General features: G+C 38.8%; 1 protein-coding gene across 3 annotated transcripts in view; it reads right to left on the bottom strand.

Moving 5' to 3' along the window:
• Positions 1-62: 62 nt before the first annotated feature.
• Positions 63-18438, bottom strand: part of LOC103479744 (retinal-specific ATP-binding cassette transporter-like) — a 46039-nt gene continuing 27663 nt past the window's right edge. For 2 of the 3 annotated variants that reach the window (XM_008434365.2, XM_008434364.2), the window contains exons 22-48: positions 18255-18394; positions 18024-18161; positions 17550-17731; positions 17343-17448; positions 15252-15457; positions 13812-13866; positions 13507-13566; positions 12963-13117; positions 12665-12789; positions 11758-11856; positions 11212-11493; positions 11044-11076; positions 10853-10958; positions 10699-10773; positions 10441-10610; positions 9917-10094; positions 9603-9718; positions 8365-8512; positions 6456-6579; positions 5511-5640; positions 5218-5338; positions 3794-3856; positions 3153-3259; positions 1901-2042; positions 1552-1686; positions 1126-1229; positions 63-179 (exon numbers count right to left, since the gene is read on the bottom strand). In XM_008434365.2, the coding sequence (XP_008432587.1) occupies positions 83-179; positions 1126-1229; positions 1552-1686; positions 1901-2042; positions 3153-3259; positions 3794-3856; positions 5218-5338; positions 5511-5640; positions 6456-6579; positions 8365-8512; positions 9603-9718; positions 9917-10094; positions 10441-10610; positions 10699-10773; positions 10853-10958; positions 11044-11076; positions 11212-11493; positions 11758-11856; positions 12665-12789; positions 12963-13117; positions 13507-13566; positions 13812-13866; positions 15252-15457; positions 17343-17448; positions 17550-17731; positions 18024-18161; positions 18255-18394 (3397 nt within the window). In that variant the 3' untranslated portion in view covers positions 63-82. The remainder of the gene's footprint in view (positions 180-1125; positions 1230-1551; positions 1687-1900; positions 2043-3152; positions 3260-3793; positions 3857-5217; positions 5339-5510; positions 5641-6455; positions 6580-8364; positions 8513-9602; positions 9719-9916; positions 10095-10440; positions 10611-10698; positions 10774-10852; positions 10959-11043; positions 11077-11211; positions 11494-11757; positions 11857-12664; positions 12790-12962; positions 13118-13506; positions 13567-13811; positions 13867-15251; positions 15458-17342; positions 17449-17549; positions 17732-18023; positions 18162-18254; positions 18395-18438) is intronic. The other variant, XM_008434366.2, reaches the window with a different exon arrangement.

Raw genomic sequence — 18438 nt, 5'->3', positions numbered from 1 at the left:
ATACATATATATATTAACGCTAGCTTCAGACTTACAGTCACAGATTGGAACCACAGTTATTGGGTAAGTAAGAAACAAACTCTTACTTGTATTTGAGGTGCTGGATGGTACCAAGACACTTGAAGGTCCCATTGACCATGATGGCCAGTCGGGTGCACAGAGCTTCACACTCCTCCATGCTGGTGCAAAACAACAGCAACCCATCGTTATTCATGTCTGTGACCTTTGTCGCCGTGTCACACCACAAACTTTAATACTTCTTATTAGAGTTTTATTTAAAGGATGAACACAAAGTAGTGCATTTATATGAAGTGGAAGGAAAATTTTTAGTACACATTGGTTTTAAAGTCACACCACAAAATCTCAATTGGATTTAGGTTTGCATTCTGACTGGGCCTTTGTAGCAGAGGAATAATGCTTTGTTCTAAATGATTCCATTGTTGACTTCTTGGATTTGTTGTTCTGCTGTAAAGTGCAAATTGGGTCTCTTGGCTACTACTCTGAATAATGATGTCCATGATTTCCATCCTGTCAGTTTAGATAGACAGCTTGACCTTGGTACGTTTGTGGTTCAAACTGATATTGTTTTATAACCAACCCCAACTTCATCCCCGACCTTTCTGCTGTTTCATATGATCTCTAAAATGTTGTTTGTTCATTTATATGTCAATAAATTTTATTATTATTGACAAGTTCATTTACTTCTGTAACTCAATTCATTATTCATTATTCAAACAGATGTTTTCAAACTTTGCTTTTATGAAAAGTTTGTTTAACATAGGCTTTAAGGTGTTTCTTTTGAAAGGTATCAAGGATCAATGGAACAAATATCCCATTTTAAGGAAATGTACATGTATATTGAAAATAAATGACTCGCAAATGGATTGAATTTCCTACTTAGGTGAGTTTTGGAGCCAGCCGGTTGCACTCGAAAAAATAAGGGGATTTTTATGGGACTTTTGTTTTGGTTCAAATGTTAATTCTACGTAGAACTTTCCTTCCACAAACAATAATATCTTGAATGTTTGTTTTTTTTAATGCTTTTGGAAACGGGCTAACTGTGCTTGGTTAGCTGCTGACACATATTTGTGGGCCAAGATTTTATTTCATCACAAGGTTTCGAACCTGTGTGACGTTAGCACCACAGCCCTGCCGTCCTGAATCACACTCATGATGGCGTTCCACAGAAAGCGGCGAGAGTGCGGATCCATTCCAGTCGTTGGCTCATCCTAAAAAAAAAGAGAGAGAAAAAAAAAAAAGGAAAACAGCCACAGAACAAACAACTTGTCTCTCTGAGCACATAGCGCCACACAAACAGAGACCAAGTCCTTATCTCTATCAGCATATGGCAAAAAATCACAGATTTATGCCAGTTTGAACTGAACTGCGTCGTTTTTGTGCCAACATATAAAACATTCCAGGCCAGGCCTGACTGAACCCATATGGCTTGCCATCTGGATCCATATAGACTATTTCATTGATAAATTCCTGCATAAAATCTAAAAAACACAAGCAAAGGGCTCTGTAGCTTGTCGCCGTTGGCTCCCCTACCAGCAGGACCAGCGCAGGGCAGCCAATCATTGCGATAGCTGTGGACAGTTTACGCTTGTTGCCTCCGCTGTAAGTTCCTGCGCTGCAGCCAGCGTACTCTGTCAGGCCCAGCTTCTGGATGCCCCACTCTGCCACCTGCACAAGAAACAGAATCTAAGTTCAGAGGCCACTTCAATGCATCACTGACTGATTCCTTCACAAAAGAATATGCCAAAAAAAAAGCAGATGGAAAAAAATAGGGATGGAGTAAACAAAACGTGAAGAGAAGATGGAGGTCTTTGCCATATGTGTAGCAGAGTAGAACATCCTACGGTGCTTCAATATGTGAAGCAGCTGGAGTCCCACTTACTCTGGGGATCTCTGATTCGGGCACCCCTCTGAGTCGGGCGTAGAGGTAGAGATGCTCCCTGCCGGTAAGAAGCTCATCAATGGCATCAAACTGGGGGCAGTAGCCCATGTTCTGGTGCACGTCTAGTATCTCTGTCAGGATGCTGCCGATATAAACACAATATGTTACTTGAGATACTGCAGGAGCTCAAATGATATGGAACATTTTTAGATGGTGTTAGCTGTATGGAGACATGATGCAAATTTCTACAGTTAGAAATTTGTCAAAACAACATCAGATGTGGGGTGTCAACAGTCTACTTCTCTCTCTCCTGATTAGCATATGTTCACTTGTGTTTAGAGACGCGGGTCAGTTTCATTATCAGACAGTGTCCAAACGGTCTAATTCTCAGAGCTGGTTTAGGATTCACCCAGCTGGAACTACATGCAGGATGAGCCAGGAGCAACAAGCTTTTGTCATTACATAGAGCACTGAAAAATTATTCATACTTCTCAAATTTTTATGTATTTTAGGGGGGTGGGATCTGTGTATCATATTTTTGAGTGCGGTACACAGAAACAATGTGGTGAAACCCATGACATAAAAGGAAAATAACATGGTTTTCAACTGAAAATCTGAAAATCATTTGGCTTCAAGTACTAATTTAATTTCAAGATTTGTCTAATTGCATGACATTTTATCTTGCATTTTAAAAGATCTACTAACTTTTAAAATGTTTTATGGATGTGCATTGCAAAATTGCTAAGTTTTGTAAAAAAAAATGTATAATCTAATTTAAACTTGTCCTCAACTTTTTCCCTGATCTGTGTTTTTTTTCCCCCTTGGTCTTTGTGACGCTGTTTGTTCATCAACTTTCTCTTACAAAACCTCTGAAACCTTGAGACTGAATACCACACAGACACTGTTTACCAAATGCATTATTATGAAGACAATTAATTGGTTTGCAACAAATTAATTAATTAATTAATTGGACATTAAATTGTGTTTATTGGGGTCAGAGTAAAAGGAGCCCAATGCATTCTGTAGATTTTTGTGTGTTGAAAATGTTGAAAATCTAATTTTACAATTATCCTCTACTTTTTCTTGGTCTATTTTATAAAAGTCATTTAAAATGTATTTAAGATTGTGGGTCAGTTGGTATAACTACAGTTGCAAGGTACTGTGTCTGTCTTAAAAAGAGTTTTTTTGTTGTTTTTGCTTTTAAAGTAGGGACATAAATGCCTTTTTTATTCAACAAATGAGATCCACCTACCTGTACCCAGCCACAGAAGCCTCTCCAGAACTGGCATCAGTGTCACCTGTTAACATTTTGAAAGTTGTCGTCTTCCCAGCTCCATTAACTCCCAGAAGGCCGAAACACTAACAACAACAAAAGGACGCCATTAATACCAGAAGCACAGAAAACTGTGGCACTATTATAAAGAATGAATATCATCAAGAGGCTCAAATGATTTCTCTCTTATGGYTTCACCCACTAATCAATGCTTTCTCAGGTCAGGGGATTGTCAATGAATCAATGCAGTTTGCTGTCACTGGTTAGATGGAAAATGTTTTTCCAATCAGCTTAGCACTGTATCCTAAGTAGGATTAAACGGAATATTAATCTGTCAGCATGACTGGATTGATTTGACTTTATACTTTACATATAGATCAGATCTGTTTGTTTTTTAAAGAGCTTTGAGATGATTTATCATTAACCCTCATCATAGACAAACTGATTTGAATGACATTTTATATTGTGTATAAATATCTATTTTAACTGTTTTCATGAAAACAAAATCAATTTAAAGTTGTGAATTTTAACTATTAGCCTTCACAGACAAACAGACACAACTTGTGGCAAAAAGAAAAGATAGAAATAGATCTCAGCATGGATGAACTCAGTGACTTCACCTCGCCTGCAGGGACTCCCACACAAATCCGGTCCACAGCTGCCCTCTTTCTGCCCACATACGTCTGTGCAGAGAAACGATAATATCTCATTTTATTGGAGCAGTACCAAAGCAAATGTAGCGACTACAAATATGTTTTAAAAAACACCAAATTGGTGAATCATGTGCAGTGTTCTGACTTCTGAATTTTATAATTTCATATATTTTAGTCTGGTAAATTGAGATTCTTTTTTTGTTGTTTGATGGAGTGAAATGCAGTTTGTGGACAAAGGAGTTAAGAACAATTTTATGTAATTCTGAAGATCTTTCTTTAGTGTCCACTTTATGTTACTCCTTTTGATTTGTAAAGGGAAAAAAAATTACGTTTAAGCAACTTGAGCAGTGACAATTATTTCCTCCAGAATTAATCTAATAAAATCTGTTATTCTGTGAAAAACATTAAAAAAAATGACACAGTCCAATGTAACCAAAACAAATTTCCAAATTACCATTTTTTATATTAGATAAAACTTCATTTATTTATTTATTTTTGTGTCTGTTTTATTTAGGGCACAGTGGTGCAGTTGGTAGAGCTGTTGCCTTGCAGCAAGAAGGTTCTGGGTTCGATTCCCAGCCTGGGGTCTTTCTGCATGGAGTTTGCATGTTCTCCCTGTGCATGTGTGGGTTTTCTCCGGGTACTCCGGTTTCCTCCCACAGCCCAAAAACATGACTGTCAGATTAATTGGTCTCTCTAAATTGTCCCTAGGTGTGTGTGTGTGTGTGCATGGTTGTTTGTCCTGTCTGTCTCTGTGTTGCCTGGCAACCTGTCCAGGGTGAACCCCGCCTCTCGTCCAGAACAGTAGCTGGAGATAGGCCCCAGCAACTCCTGACCCCACTAAGGGACAAGGATGTACAGAAAATGGATGTTTTATTTAATATTGGTATGTATACATTTCATATGCAGAGTTCACAAATGCACCAAGTATTTTATTTGACCATCCTTTTCTTTTCAAACATGGCTGCTGTAGTTAGGCATGGACAAAGTACAACAAGATCAAGTTACGCTTTCAAAACTGCTAACGTTTTTGGTCATCCTGTTCCTTTAAATGAGATCTGAACTGCACTCCTCAGATCGTTCCTGAACAGTTCAGTGTATTTAGCAGCTTTGTGGTGCTGATGGAGGCTGCAGCTATCAGGGACTATTGTTAGTTTATACAGCCTTTGTCAGATGGTAGATTATTATATTTATCAAGATAATGCAATGCCAGAAGGAAAATAGCTTTTGGTAGAATGGTATCATAAAAACATTACTGTTTGGTGACTGTTTAATTCATGTGATTTATGTGAGCAAACACCTAGTATTCAATTCACTAAGTAGTAAGAATACTTTAGGGAATGGGGATGTCTTAGTAAAGATACGGAAAAGTTTGATTTAAAGATTTTTACCTTTGAGAGGTCCCTGATCTGCAAGATGTCCTTCTTGCTTCCTCCCTCATACATCCTCTGCCTTTCCTCTGCAACATCCTCATCCTCATCTTGTACTACAGTCTGTTTACAGTCTGGTAACCTGAGAAATAAAGAATAAAGTCCTCTAAGGAGGAATCGACAAGACCAGAGAAATGCCTTTTCAAAAGCTGAATTAGCTTGAATTAGCTAATTCAAGCTATTCGGTTTTAATATATTTCCATTCAGTGCATTACATGTTACTTGTGTGTGTTTAGTCAATTGCAAGCTCTTACCAGTGATCCAAGAAGAACCGATACTGGATCAAAAGGTTGAGACCAAAGTACACGAAGCCTTCCACTAGCATAAAAAAGATGTTTTTTCCCACAAAGTCCCACCGGAAAGGATCCATCTTGTATTCTTCACCTGTAAAAGAGAAAAAGAAAGACATATCAAACTATTTTGACTTGTGAAATGAAACACACACACACACACAAATCAAAGCTTTACAAACAATTTATCATTTTGTCACAAATTCCTATTCCCTTTTTTTTTCTTATTATTTTCTCTCATTAAAACAACAAACTTGAGTGCAGCTAAATGCTATTTTTGTAGTACATCAAGACAAAGCAGTGCATAATTCTCAATTGTAAGTAAGATGATAAATCAATTTCAACATTTACATCACAATAAGAAGCAGTGTAAATTTGTTTTTAATGTCTTTATTTAGATAATAATAAATTTCCAAATTCCCATAAAAAGCATACAGAGTTTGCAACCTCTGTGAAAATCCTGTGAGATACTCAGAGTTTTGTTGGAGAGCATACAGCATCATGAAAACCAAGGAACAAAGCAGACAGATCAGGGGTAAAAGTTGTGGAGAAGCTTGAAGCAGATAAAGATTCTAAGCTTCGAACATCGTACACAGCAAACAGAAAAATAAAAATGAAGCCTTGTTGAAAGAAACCACAAGAAGTAATGTTTGAAGTAGGGGAGGAGCCATATAGAGGACACAGCAAAACATTTAGTAGAAAGTTATCGGGTAGGATGGCCTGCAGGACAAAAGTGAAAACTACGACTGCGCGTCACCCCGAGAATACCGTGGTGGTGACAGAATCAATCTGTGAGGAAACTCTTCATCCAGAGTGACGGGGAAACTTGACGAGTTTTAAACTTTTTAATATATTCTTGCACATTCTTTGTCAACACTTTTAACAAGTGAAGCACCATGCGCCGCTTACCAAACCTGGCGTAGACATCAGTTACTGCCTGATTCATGGCCATGTCTATCAGTCCTCGCCCCAGGCAGAAGTGAGGAAACACCAGCAGCAATTTCTTCAGCCACTCGTTAAACGTCAGCAGAGCCTGAAAACACAGGAACACGTCCCAGCAGCAGCGGTATGAAAATACATCTGATGGCATAGAAACCAGAGCTCTGCGACAAATACGAGTTAATATTTATGCTCCATTTGTAAACTGTCTGCAAAACACAGCATGATGATGCCATGCTTGGGACTTGCTGTAAAATTGTATCTGTAAACAGACAAAAACAATCTCAAGTAATGATTTGTCTTGTGTGTGCCCATTTTAAATAATGTCCTCATTTTGGGGGGGGGGGGGTTCTGTGTGGAAAAATAAGTTTTTTTTAATGAAGCTAATTTTTCAAACTTGGCAAGAATGATGGCAATTTTATAATGCACAATTTTATGACTACTTTTTGAGAAATATCAACAAACATTAATACGACTCAGTCCACCTGGAGAGCATCTCTCATGACTCATCTGCGGTGAGAAAAATGGAGCGCAGATGTTCAGAGGAGACGACCATCTGCTGGAGAATGGCGTCTATGTTTTTATTATAGTAGATTACAATGAGAGTGCAATTTACAAACTTCACCCAGCTTTGGTTTTACCCTACTCCCCCTTTTTTTTAATTTTTTTTTTATAAACTCATTTAAGTAACAGGTGTTTGCATATATCTTTGTCCGGACAGAGTCAAATATTGCCTCAAATGATAACAAAGTCTTCCACACTCAACCTTGAATGTTTAGGCCTCATTAAAATGTTTTCCACATTATTCACCGAAATCTACCGTTTCCTCTTTGACGCAGGCTAATACAAGTTTGAGTCCGATCTTAATTAGCATCTCCTTGTCCCCTCTTGATATTTTTTTCCTTTCTGGTTTGTCAGACACTCGTCTGCCCTCGAGGCCTCACAGCAGACTTTAGTCCACATTTGCATTAATCAATTTATGTTACTTGCAACTGAGGGGATCCAGACGTTTAGAAAACACGGCTTGTTTTGAGAAATAATTTGCCTCTTACAGCCGTGGGCAACAGTACGAAACAGAAACAGGAGGAATTTGCATAAACGAGTTCTTTAGCTGCAAGTCAATTTTTTTCCCCCCAGCGATGACATGACAGATACTGATCTATAATGTTTCCCTTATAATAGCATAATCTATTTACGATCCACAATCACACGCAAAACGGTCTCTTAATATTATTGTGTGAAATAATACACTGAAGAAACAGACCTCAACATGACAGTTTTCATTTCTGTACTTAAATAAAGCAGTAAATTGTTTTGTGGGATGAGTCCCATGTGGTTTGGTAATAACTGAAAAACTCACTCAAGAATCAAATTGTTTGTGGTAGATAGATTTGCCCACAGTAAATTGACACCTCTTGGTAAATATGGAAAGTAGGAGTGTTAAACAATTGCAACTCGTCTTTTTAAAACTTACTTAAAAACTAACAAACACTTACACAGTTAACTGGGATGTGACCTGATCTGAACTGTAAATGCAAAACATGCATCATTGSAGGTCTAGCTGTGGGTTCTTGTTCCATAGTTTTTGGCTTCTTCATGTAATATCTGATTACATTAAGTTTTTGAGTTTTTGACTCTGCTCTAAGTTAAATTGTAAATTTCTTCCGCAACTTGTTGCTAAGTACGCCACTTTTACTCATTAATTTTATTTCTTACCCGCATTAAGTCCTTAACTTTAATGAAGATGCAGCAAATTTTGCTTTGTCACAGTAAATCTTCCTCACTCACCTTAAAATGATCAGAACTTTAGGAATAATTCAGGTCAAACCATTAACAAGCTTTTCCTTTTGTTCATATTTCGGTTATCGTGTGACCTTACCCGATTGTTTTCAAAGAGTTCCAGGATGAAAGTGATGGCGCTGCTGTTGATGCCGATAAACAGATTGATGCAGGACAGAGACACGTACGCAGTGCTTGGGACACTAAATGCGTAGGACATGGGGTACATCATGGGTGTCACTGACCACCTGAAAGGAGAGACTGAGAATTATGAAAATAGCATGTTTAAAAGGCAAATGTCATGTTTTAGAGCCATAAAATGCTCAACAGATGTGCGACCCCTTTGTAACAACACACAAAATCAGCAACAAGGATCATCTATGCAGGAAGTGTGGGTGAGCTGCACTGAAGTAAACAGGCAAAGATGGCAGATTTCTCCTCTTCAAATTAGTGTTTCTCTGTGTGAGAAACACCAATTTGCCCCATGAAGCAACGGGAATCTTGGATTAAAGAACAGGAACAGCTCACACCTCACAGGTTAGCACAAAACACAATTCATGCCATGGCAACAGTTAATAGTTTGACCAAAACCCAAATAACCAAATGAAAGCCACTACCATGCCTGGTGTTTGTGAGCATAATCATCTTTTAGGCAAGAAAAACTTTTTTTTACATCATACTTTTTATTTTATGTGTAATCTGTCAGTAGAATATGTTGATGTTCACAGATCCTGCTAACTTTTGKTGTCAGACAAATAAAGTTTTCTATATCAATGACTTTTCTATGCAAATGATCCTCCTGCATCTTTAACATTAACTTTCTTTAATTACAGACTTTGCTTTTTTGAATTCCTCCATATTGGGTGTTTTTTTAGGTCTCTTAACTACTACATTTCTCCTGACTTTCTTTTCCCTGCCAAATATATTTTGTATAAATCTTCCCTTTATGAAGTCAATTTTGACATAGAGACTTTATCATTACTACTTTTATCTGAGATCAACTTTGGGTAGATAGATCACTTTTTTCTTGTCTGCCTTTTCGGCTGCCTTGTGTTTGCATTTTTTTCCTGCCACACTGTTTAATAATTTTTTCCATTACTGTGATGGGCAACACATCTAAACACATTTGAAAAGGAAAAAAAAGAAATCTGTTGAAATTAGTTGTTTTTAATCTCTCAGGCGTTAAATTTCTCTATATAAATTTATAAATATGGATGAGAAGGGCTGGATTTCTCCAAMCTMTCTCTTCCAGAAACACAATTTGCACTTTACTTCAAAATGCTTTAAACATTTATGTTATATTTAATTAAACTACATAAAAAAAAATCAGCAGCTTACCCATAAAAAAGAAGAAGAGCTATTAATGCCGGGAGGTTGGTTGGTGACGTGTAGCACTTTTTATCAAATGCCATGAAAATGCCAACCACCATTACAGTGCTGAGGAAGTAGTTCATCTGAGAGAGAAACAAACAATGAGATTATAAAGCAACATCTGCAACAAAAAACTGCAAATAAACAACAAACTAAGGATTATATAAAACTCATACCATCACAATATATTTTAAGAACTTCTTTTTCAATCTGGAACTCTCTAATTAAAACAGTATTCATAAAAAAACACACACACATTTACGGAGCCCGATCTTACTCACCATGTCCCAGAAGAAGTTGGCCACCCAGTACACACAAGGACTCACTCCACTGACGAACTGCAGGTGTTTGGCTTTGGTCACTCGCTCCTGAATGAGGTAGAGGACGAAGCTGGCGGGGATGAAGGACATGGCGAAAATGACACAGATCGCCACAACGGCGTCCACAGAAGTGGTCAACCTGCAGGAAGAAAGGAGCAAAATGAAATCACAGCTCTGGTCTGGGTTGGATTTTTGTTTCTATGAGATTCTGGAATGCAGTGACTGAATAAAAGCAACCAGATTCTTTATCGTTTTCAGTGTTGGATTATTCCATGGCAATTCAAATTCTATTTACATTAACACTTTTTACGCATCTTTACTAACGCTGGTAATTTTTGATCCCACAGCGTACTCAGACTGCTTTTGAGAAATTGTGATTCAAAACTTGCTACAAAGCAGATACAAAAACCAAACACAGTGTTTCAGGCTTAGCAATTCTAATCCTTCAAAACAAAAAATAAACACAAAGGCGCAGCTTTGCTCACACAGTGACTTCAGAAAGCTGCTCTTTGGTGAGATTCAGAGGGTGATTGATGGCGGTGATCCCATACTCCACAGGTTTGGCGAACGAAGGGAGGAAGGCTCGCAGAATGGCATTGTTGGCCACATTCATGAAGGCCACCATGGCGTGCCAGCCTTTGTTATTATACCACACCTGACAGAGGATTGTAGAGGCAATACAACACATCCAAACAGAAATATTTATACGTCGAGTGCAGGTAAGCTTTCTTCATAAAACTTACCTTCACATTGAACTCGCTCTCCATGAAGTGTAAGAACGTACCGATCTCCCTCAGGGCAAGTCTGGAGTAATGACCCTGTGAACAAGGGAGCTCAGAATGAGCCGACTGGATGGATTACTGTCTAATGTAGAGGTGAAAGCAATGAGAGCATTACCCCCGTTATGTTGAGCATCCGTCCCAGCTGGCGGAAAACGTTCTGGATATCTCTAGGATCCACGTCTAGGACGGGAAGTTGACCTCCTACAGAGAGGCCTCCATACCTGATGGCAGAAAAGATTCAAACCTGGAATTAAAAGAGAGAAACTCCCACTTCTAGACACAGAGTGAGACTAGAAATGCAGGTACCTTTGTTCATTCACCCAGTATTTGCTCTTCAAGCTGCAAAATAATGATAAAGAAGAAAAAGCGTTAGTAAAGGTAAAATAAAAAAATAAAAAAGAGAGAGAGAGGTAAAACAACTCCTTTGCATTTTTTTTTTTTAGGATAATTCTCTGCTGTTCCAGTCCAACCTGCCTGGTTCTGATGAGACTGGGGTAGGTTTTCACCAGATAGTCAGTGATGTTCCGGTCGGTCAGATCCAGCATGACGTCTCCCGTGGCCTCCACCCGCTGCCGAGGGGGCAAGCCTCCCGCCCCAGCAGGGCAGATGGGCATCATGGTCAGCTTCTTGCTGGTGCTGCACTGGCAGGAAGGCGACGGGTTGCGCTGGTTCCACTCAGGACTCTGTAATATGTTGTGGACCACAGGGGAGACGCCAGGTTGCTCCCAGTCTGAGACACTGGTGTTGCACATCGTCCTTGATAAAACAGAGACAGGGAGGACACATAATGATCTGTGCTACAGTTGTGCTAACGTTAATTTAGTTTATGATTTAGAGTATTTCTCATGGCTTTTGGCACAGCCTCCCAGACTTATTCAAGGCAGGTTTAGAATTGTTATTTCTGCACACATTTTTAATGCAAACAGAAGATTATTTGACACTGAAATACGTATAAAAGGATAGAGTTGGTAGTGAAACAAGCAGGATATTTTTCAACCTGCACATTGCCTTGATACTCACTCTGACTGCTCTCTTTGCATGCATCGTGTGCCAAGGCCCGGCATGCTTAACAAGCGATCTGTGAAGTGCTTCATTCTGGGGTCAAACGGACGCTCGTTGCTAAAAACAGAGGGAAACGTTAAAGAAAAAAAGATAAGATTACTGTTAATGAGACTCGGATGATCCAGTGGCTTTGAATAGTACTTGTGACACTACTCAAAACTTCACAGTGTTTAATTTGGATTTTTTTTTTTACATAAACGAACATAAAGTGGTGCGTAACTATGAAATATGGGGGGAAATTATGCATGGGTTTCAATCTTTTAGGGAAGAATCCAGGAAGCCAAAGGTAACTCTAGAAAAGCTGCAGAGATCCACAACCATTATTATTATTGCACATCATAAACAGCCTGCATAGAATACTGGGAACAAGAAAAGTCAAAGCCATCAGAAATCCTGTTTGCAATCTGTCACAAGTTATGGAAGGGGCACAGCAAACATCTGGAAGAAGATGCTTCAATAAAATGACACCAAAACTGAACCTTTGGTCCTCCTGGAAAACAAAAACCACAAATTCCAAACTTCATAGAGACACACCCCAAAAAGACTTGCAGATGTAATTGCAATTGCTAAATTAGATTCTTCTAAGTATTGACTCAGCTATGTTGGATATAAATGCAGGCTACACTTCCACATTTTTATTCGTAAATGATTTTGAAAGTCATTTATTGTTATCCTTTCACTTCAGAACGATTCACTACCCAGTGTAGGTTTACCAAATAAAATCCTAAAAGCCTGGAACTGAAGTTTATGGTTCTAACTTGACAAAATGTAAAAAAAAAATAATAATAAATTTAAAAAAAAAAGTTACAAGCAAATGAATACTTTGGTAAAACGCTTCACAGTATGTTTTGCATTATTGTCTGACCTGAAGAAGGTAAACTGCTGTCCGTACATCCAGGGCGTCAGAGTTAGGCTGGGATATTCTCCAAATGGAGGGACAATCAGCGTGAAGATCAGAGAAATAAGGACGAAAGTGGCGGGAAGCACAATCTGAAACCACAGTCACATGTTTAAATAAGGATCAGAATCTAATGGCATTATAAATATAGATATCAATGTCTTCCCTCTGGATGCAGATTATGTCTGCTAAAATAATGTGAAACTCAGAAAAATAACACCCATTTTAATCAGTGGATCTCCATGTTCACTTCGCCCAGCAGTACCTGTGCCAGGAAGTCTTTTCTGCTTCTCGTAGCGTGATGGAATCTCTTCACCAGCAACGCGTGGAAATGCTTCAGGATCAGTGAAAAGCCCTTCACCTGTCTGGATCCCTTCCCTGCACTGTTGTCAGAGGTAATCCCATTTACACCGTTATTCTCTATTATAAACAAGAAAACAAAAGATGAGTATTAATATTAATATATTAATATTAGCTTAAATTCTGATCTTAATGTTTGCATCTCTAGATTAAGTGATGCTTTGCTAAGCTTTGAAAGCTTATGCAGCAGGAAAAGAAAGAGCATGTAATGAACAGCAGCTGCTAACTGAACCCCTTAGAACTGGGTTGTTTTGTGGAAAATTTGTTTTTATAATTATTCAATTTAATGGAAGACCTTTTTAGGAATTCCCTCAAATTAGAAATGCAAGATTGTACTAATAATAAAACATGGCATTTACATAACCCAGGTCCAGCAGGTTCTATGGGAGGAAGAGGGGAGTAACTGCATTTTTATTGAAGCTCTGTCCAAATGCTCCTTTTTCCCTGACCTTCCTCTTGGCCTACGCCAACTTTGTTGCCATTTTGTCTTCCTTGCAACATCCACTGTTCTAGAGGTGAGGCAAACAAACACAAACTACAGGGTTATGAAACATAACAGATGCACGTTTTACAAAAGTGATGTGGCTACAGTTTAGCTCACACCTGCATAGTTCGACTACAATAAGCACGTTTACATCAACATTACACATGCAGGTGCGGTGGAAGGATTAAGAACATGTTGGAGAAACAGACAAATGGGTCTGGAATTTAATTCCAGGAAAAGGTCAAGCAGAATATCAGTGGTGGCATTTACCAGCAGTGGTGGCATTATTTGCTGCTTCTCCATCTGCTGTGACCTTTAGAAATATCTGGAAAGGGAAAAAGATCATCCTTTAACGCTCAAAACATTCTAGTCAGTTATTTTAATAAGTATTTAAATATAAATCTACAATGATATGTAAAAAAAAAATTTGCCAACATTCCTGCTACTTTAGGTGGATAAGCAGGAAATTCATGGCTAAACTAAAGTAGAGTCCAAGATATTTGTTTAAGGTTTCAAGTGATGGTCATAAGAGTGCAAGGTGTCGGTCTAATAAAATGAATTGAATTGAATTGAATTATATATCACAAAAAACAAATATAGACAATTTTACCCACTGCTGTCAAAACTATGGTGAAACTTGAAAGTACAAGTTTCTTTCATTTAAGAAAATCTGGCCAAATTAAGCCATTTATAAAATGCGAGATAATGTACATTTTACACAAAAAAATAAACTGTTTAGTCCAGCAAGGTTTGTCAGAGATTCTTTCTCCCATTGTTTTTTGATGGTGTTAGATTTCTCCAGATGGGGGGAAACAAATGATTCTCCTCTGACCTTGAAGAGGAAAGTATAAAGCTGGGAAGGGAGCTGGTTTCTCTGCCGGTCAGCTAGTTGGCAGTGTGAGGGTTGTATAAGCTTTCTGGAGGCTTGGGCTGCCTACTGCCTTGAATTTTCAAGTGAAGTGATGACAAGTCTCTAGAGAGGTTTTGTTTACAAGCATTAAATCCAATCTTGGTGATTCTGGTCCAGTTTGTAACAGAGCAGCGTAGTTCTGGAAATTAAGAGGGAAACTTTAAGTTGTTTTTTAAATTATTTTAAAATGCTGGGCTTTACTTTTGATGGATGCTGGAGATTGTCTAAATTCCTTATTTTTGAGTTATGTATAACCTTTTATTAACATAAAATAGATCTGGTTTGTGGAGGGGGACTGTAGGTGTATGGGTGGAGGATTGAGGTGGTGCACAAGTTAGCACAACCTTAACTTCTTACATCCTAAATCTATTGACAATTTTAGAAAATGACAATGTTTTTTTCTGCTAAGGGATTCTAACTTATGTAAGATATTTTCATTTGAACACAGCACATGCAATGGTCCATGACACAAGTTAAATTCAATTGAATACTGTAAAATTAAAACTGGAGGTAGTTCACATGCTGGCCACCAGATGGCATTAATGTGCTTCAAAATCAGTCTTTGGTATGTTTCAAAAAAGCATCAGCAGGCATCTCAGCTGCACTAAGACACCACTTTGAGGGGATTTTGTCACCTACAAGGTGGCAAACTTTGCTGAACCACCTTGGGACTGAACCTGAGAGCTAACGCGAAGTTCAGGTTCGCTCAGTAGCCTGGATTTTATGATAAATGTCAAGCATTTTAGGCCAAAAATTCACATTTATCAATGATATTAATCCTCAACTGCCAATTTCCCTACCTCCTCTAAGGATGTATCAGAAATTCCAAAGCTGCTCAGACCCATGTCAGCAAGAGTTTCCTCCAGCTCTCTAAACAGGCTGGCATAGGCTCGATGTTTGAACCCTTTATTAGGGAGCAAATAGGTCAACTCCTGTCCGATGGTCTCAATGAGCTTTGCCTCCGGAACGTGATGGTGGATCAGACTGGTGATGCAGTCGATGTCCCCTGGGAAAGAGACAGAAAAGTTACAGATTTGGGGACTTTTCTTTTAGAAAAGTTTTCCCGAAGCAGCAGAAGCTGAAACAAGAACAAAAGAAGAAAAACTGCTTGAAAAGCAAAACACAACAAAAAACAAACACTATTATTCAAGAGAGAGAACCTGTGCTGGAGCAGCTGTGTGGTGTAGCATCTCAAACAGCATCTCCTTAGGCAGATGAGGAGCAAAAAGGCTTTTGTGTCAATATAGCTACTAAATTATTAATGTCTGTAAATAATGTGAGCTGTTCCAGCCTGTTTTAGGATTTACAGCAGAGATGCAGTGATGGAAATTGTGAAAAGATCCTGTTAGCACCATTACTCACAAATTGCTTCTGATAGGAGTGAAAAATAAGGGGAAAATGTGTTAATGTTTGCTTTTTTCAAAGGCCGATTTCGATTTTTATGTGCCTCTGAGTGTACAAGAGAGGCATTAGAGGACATTGTTACCTGAATAGATACCACTCTTTTGTGGGCAGAAGAGGTTCTTGTCATTTGGTTTGAATATGTTTATAGTTTATGTGAATATTGGTTTATAGTGCTATGTCTCTCCATACAGAAAACACATTAATCTGAATTAAACCAGCAAAATTTCATAAAAAATGCAAGAGGTCTGATTTTACCTTTATTAACCTGTCTTCATGTTCAAAACTGTTAAAGGATCTAAGATTACTGCTGGGACAAATGTGGGGAAGTTGTAACATCATAAAACCAAATTACACACATCCAAGATATTCCGCCCTCTAGTGGAGGACTAAATATCACAAGTAGAACTTAGCTTTTTTTTCAAGAATCCAAAATGGCTGTTTATTATCCATGGAAATTAAAGTCAGTTGTTTAGTTCAGACATGATTTTGGATATGAGCCATATGGACAGTGGCCCAGGGCGGCATGAGAAAGGGCAGACACATGAGCTCCAGATAAAAAACTAGAACTTCTCTGTTAGTTCTGTTCTAAAGTCGGCACCCCTGCTTGTTGAGTAGTTGCCTCCCACCCTAACTTGAGAAAAGGGAAACTCGGTAATGTACTTCGCCTGAGACTTCTCGTCATTTAATTTCAGGTAGTATTTTAGTAGCTTGGGGAGCAGCAGCAGGAGGGGATCGCCCAGGGCGTCACTTATGCCAGAAGTAAGACTGCTTTGGTTATAGGAGGTGATATTAAAAATATATGTTGTTTTATAAACTGATTTTTTTATAGAATACTTCAACAAATAACATATCACTAAATGTTATTTTGGGGAAAACTTGAAAATATGCATATCAAATGTGATACAAACAGTTAGAGTTAGATTTTTTTTAAGCATAGAAGAGCCAACAATGAGCAAAAACATTGTCTCTCTGAGACGTATCGCGTGTGTAAGTTTGAGCTCCTGCAGTAAAGGTGTGGTTCAGTGGTTGCAGTCTTTGCGGGGACCCGATTGGTCACTTTAGGCTTCATAATAATCCCGTCACCTTTGCTTTTAATGTTATAAAATCAACTGAAAGCTAATGCTCTTACAAACGCAAAGTTTTGTTTCACCCAAAATCTATAGTTTTTTGGCAGAAGATACAGGAGGAGCAAGCGGTTGGGTCTTTCTCTCTCTAAGAACCCTGGGATTGGTTTATCCGTGAATTGTTTTGAAAACAATGTATACATTTCAAAAATATAATTGTTGTAATTTCCAGTTACATTAATACCTTCAGCTTATTTTGCTTAACAGCTTTTCTCTAACAGCACAGACAAGTTACAGCAAAGAATAGCACGATAATGTCCATCACAACAAATAAGAACAGACTTGACTGCAAATGCCACTTCTGCAGGAAGTGTTGCTTGTGAGCATGTAAATGAAAGGCTGATAGAGAACATGAACTCTTACCCTCCAGAACTCTGTCTAGCTGCTGGTGCTGATTCTGAGACTGATCTTTGTATTTGGTGCAGATGGAGCAGGAACACGAGCAGTCTGAGGCACAGTCGCATTCATTCTGACAGAAACACGGAAAGACACAGGCGCTTTCAACAACAAATGCATATATCCTGACAGAAGAGGAGGAAACGCTGTTCTTCGTCTGCAGGCGCTGCTCACCTCCCGCTTCCTGATGTCCTTCATGCGGCGTACGAGTGTTAGATAAAAGCCGACTCCAAAGCAGTTTTTGAGGAAAAGTGGGGATCCGCAGCAGTAAAGCTGTCCTTTGGAGATGATGGCGATTCGGTCACTCAGCAAGTCGGCCTCATCCATGTGATGTGTAGACAGAATCACAGTGCGGCCTGCACAAGGACCAAACTTTCACTAAGGTGACAAACATTTCTGCTCACTCTGTTAAAAACGTAACAGAAATATAAATATAAATAGTTTTAATTCTACTTTCATTCTTTCCTTCAACAGCTTTGAATGATAGTTTTACAGTTTCAAAAGTTCACTACCAAATTAGAGAGTGTTTGGAAAATGCCAAAAAAGTTTGTTTCATTCTTTAAATTCAGTTTGAGCTTTAGAAAATGTCTTGAGTGATAAAATCTTGGCCAACATTTGTAAAGTGCTATTTGAATCAGTGATTTTCACCTGATCTATATTTCAGCAGGAGATCCCAAATAGATCTTCTGGAGTACGGGTCCACTCCCGAGGTGGGCTCGTCCAGAATGACAACCTTGGATCCTCCAACAAATGCCATGGCAACAGACAGCTTCCTTTGCATACCGCCTGTAAAGTGCAGAAACACATAGTAACGAGAGGGAGCAAATAAATTGACCTTCTCTGTCCTTTTCTGACCCATAAACATCACAAGTGTCAGACCTGAAAGGTTCTGAGCCTCTTCGTCTCGCTTGTGAGGCAGACCAAGGTCCAACAGCATGTTCTCCACCTCGGCCTGAGCCTCCGCTGGAGTCCGGCCCTTCAGCAGCGAGTAGAACAGGATATGCTCCTCCACCGTGAGACTGGAACACCAACATGGCCGCAGGAATCCATCATTTTGAGAAAA

This window comes from Poecilia reticulata, linkage group LG17, assembly GCF_000633615.1.
Source record: "Poecilia reticulata strain Guanapo linkage group LG17, Guppy_female_1.0+MT, whole genome shotgun sequence".
Classification (NCBI taxonomy): Eukaryota; Metazoa; Chordata; class Actinopteri; order Cyprinodontiformes; family Poeciliidae; genus Poecilia; species Poecilia reticulata.
Note: the sequence above shows the minus strand (reverse complement) of the source record. Positions and strands in the feature narration are given on the sequence as shown.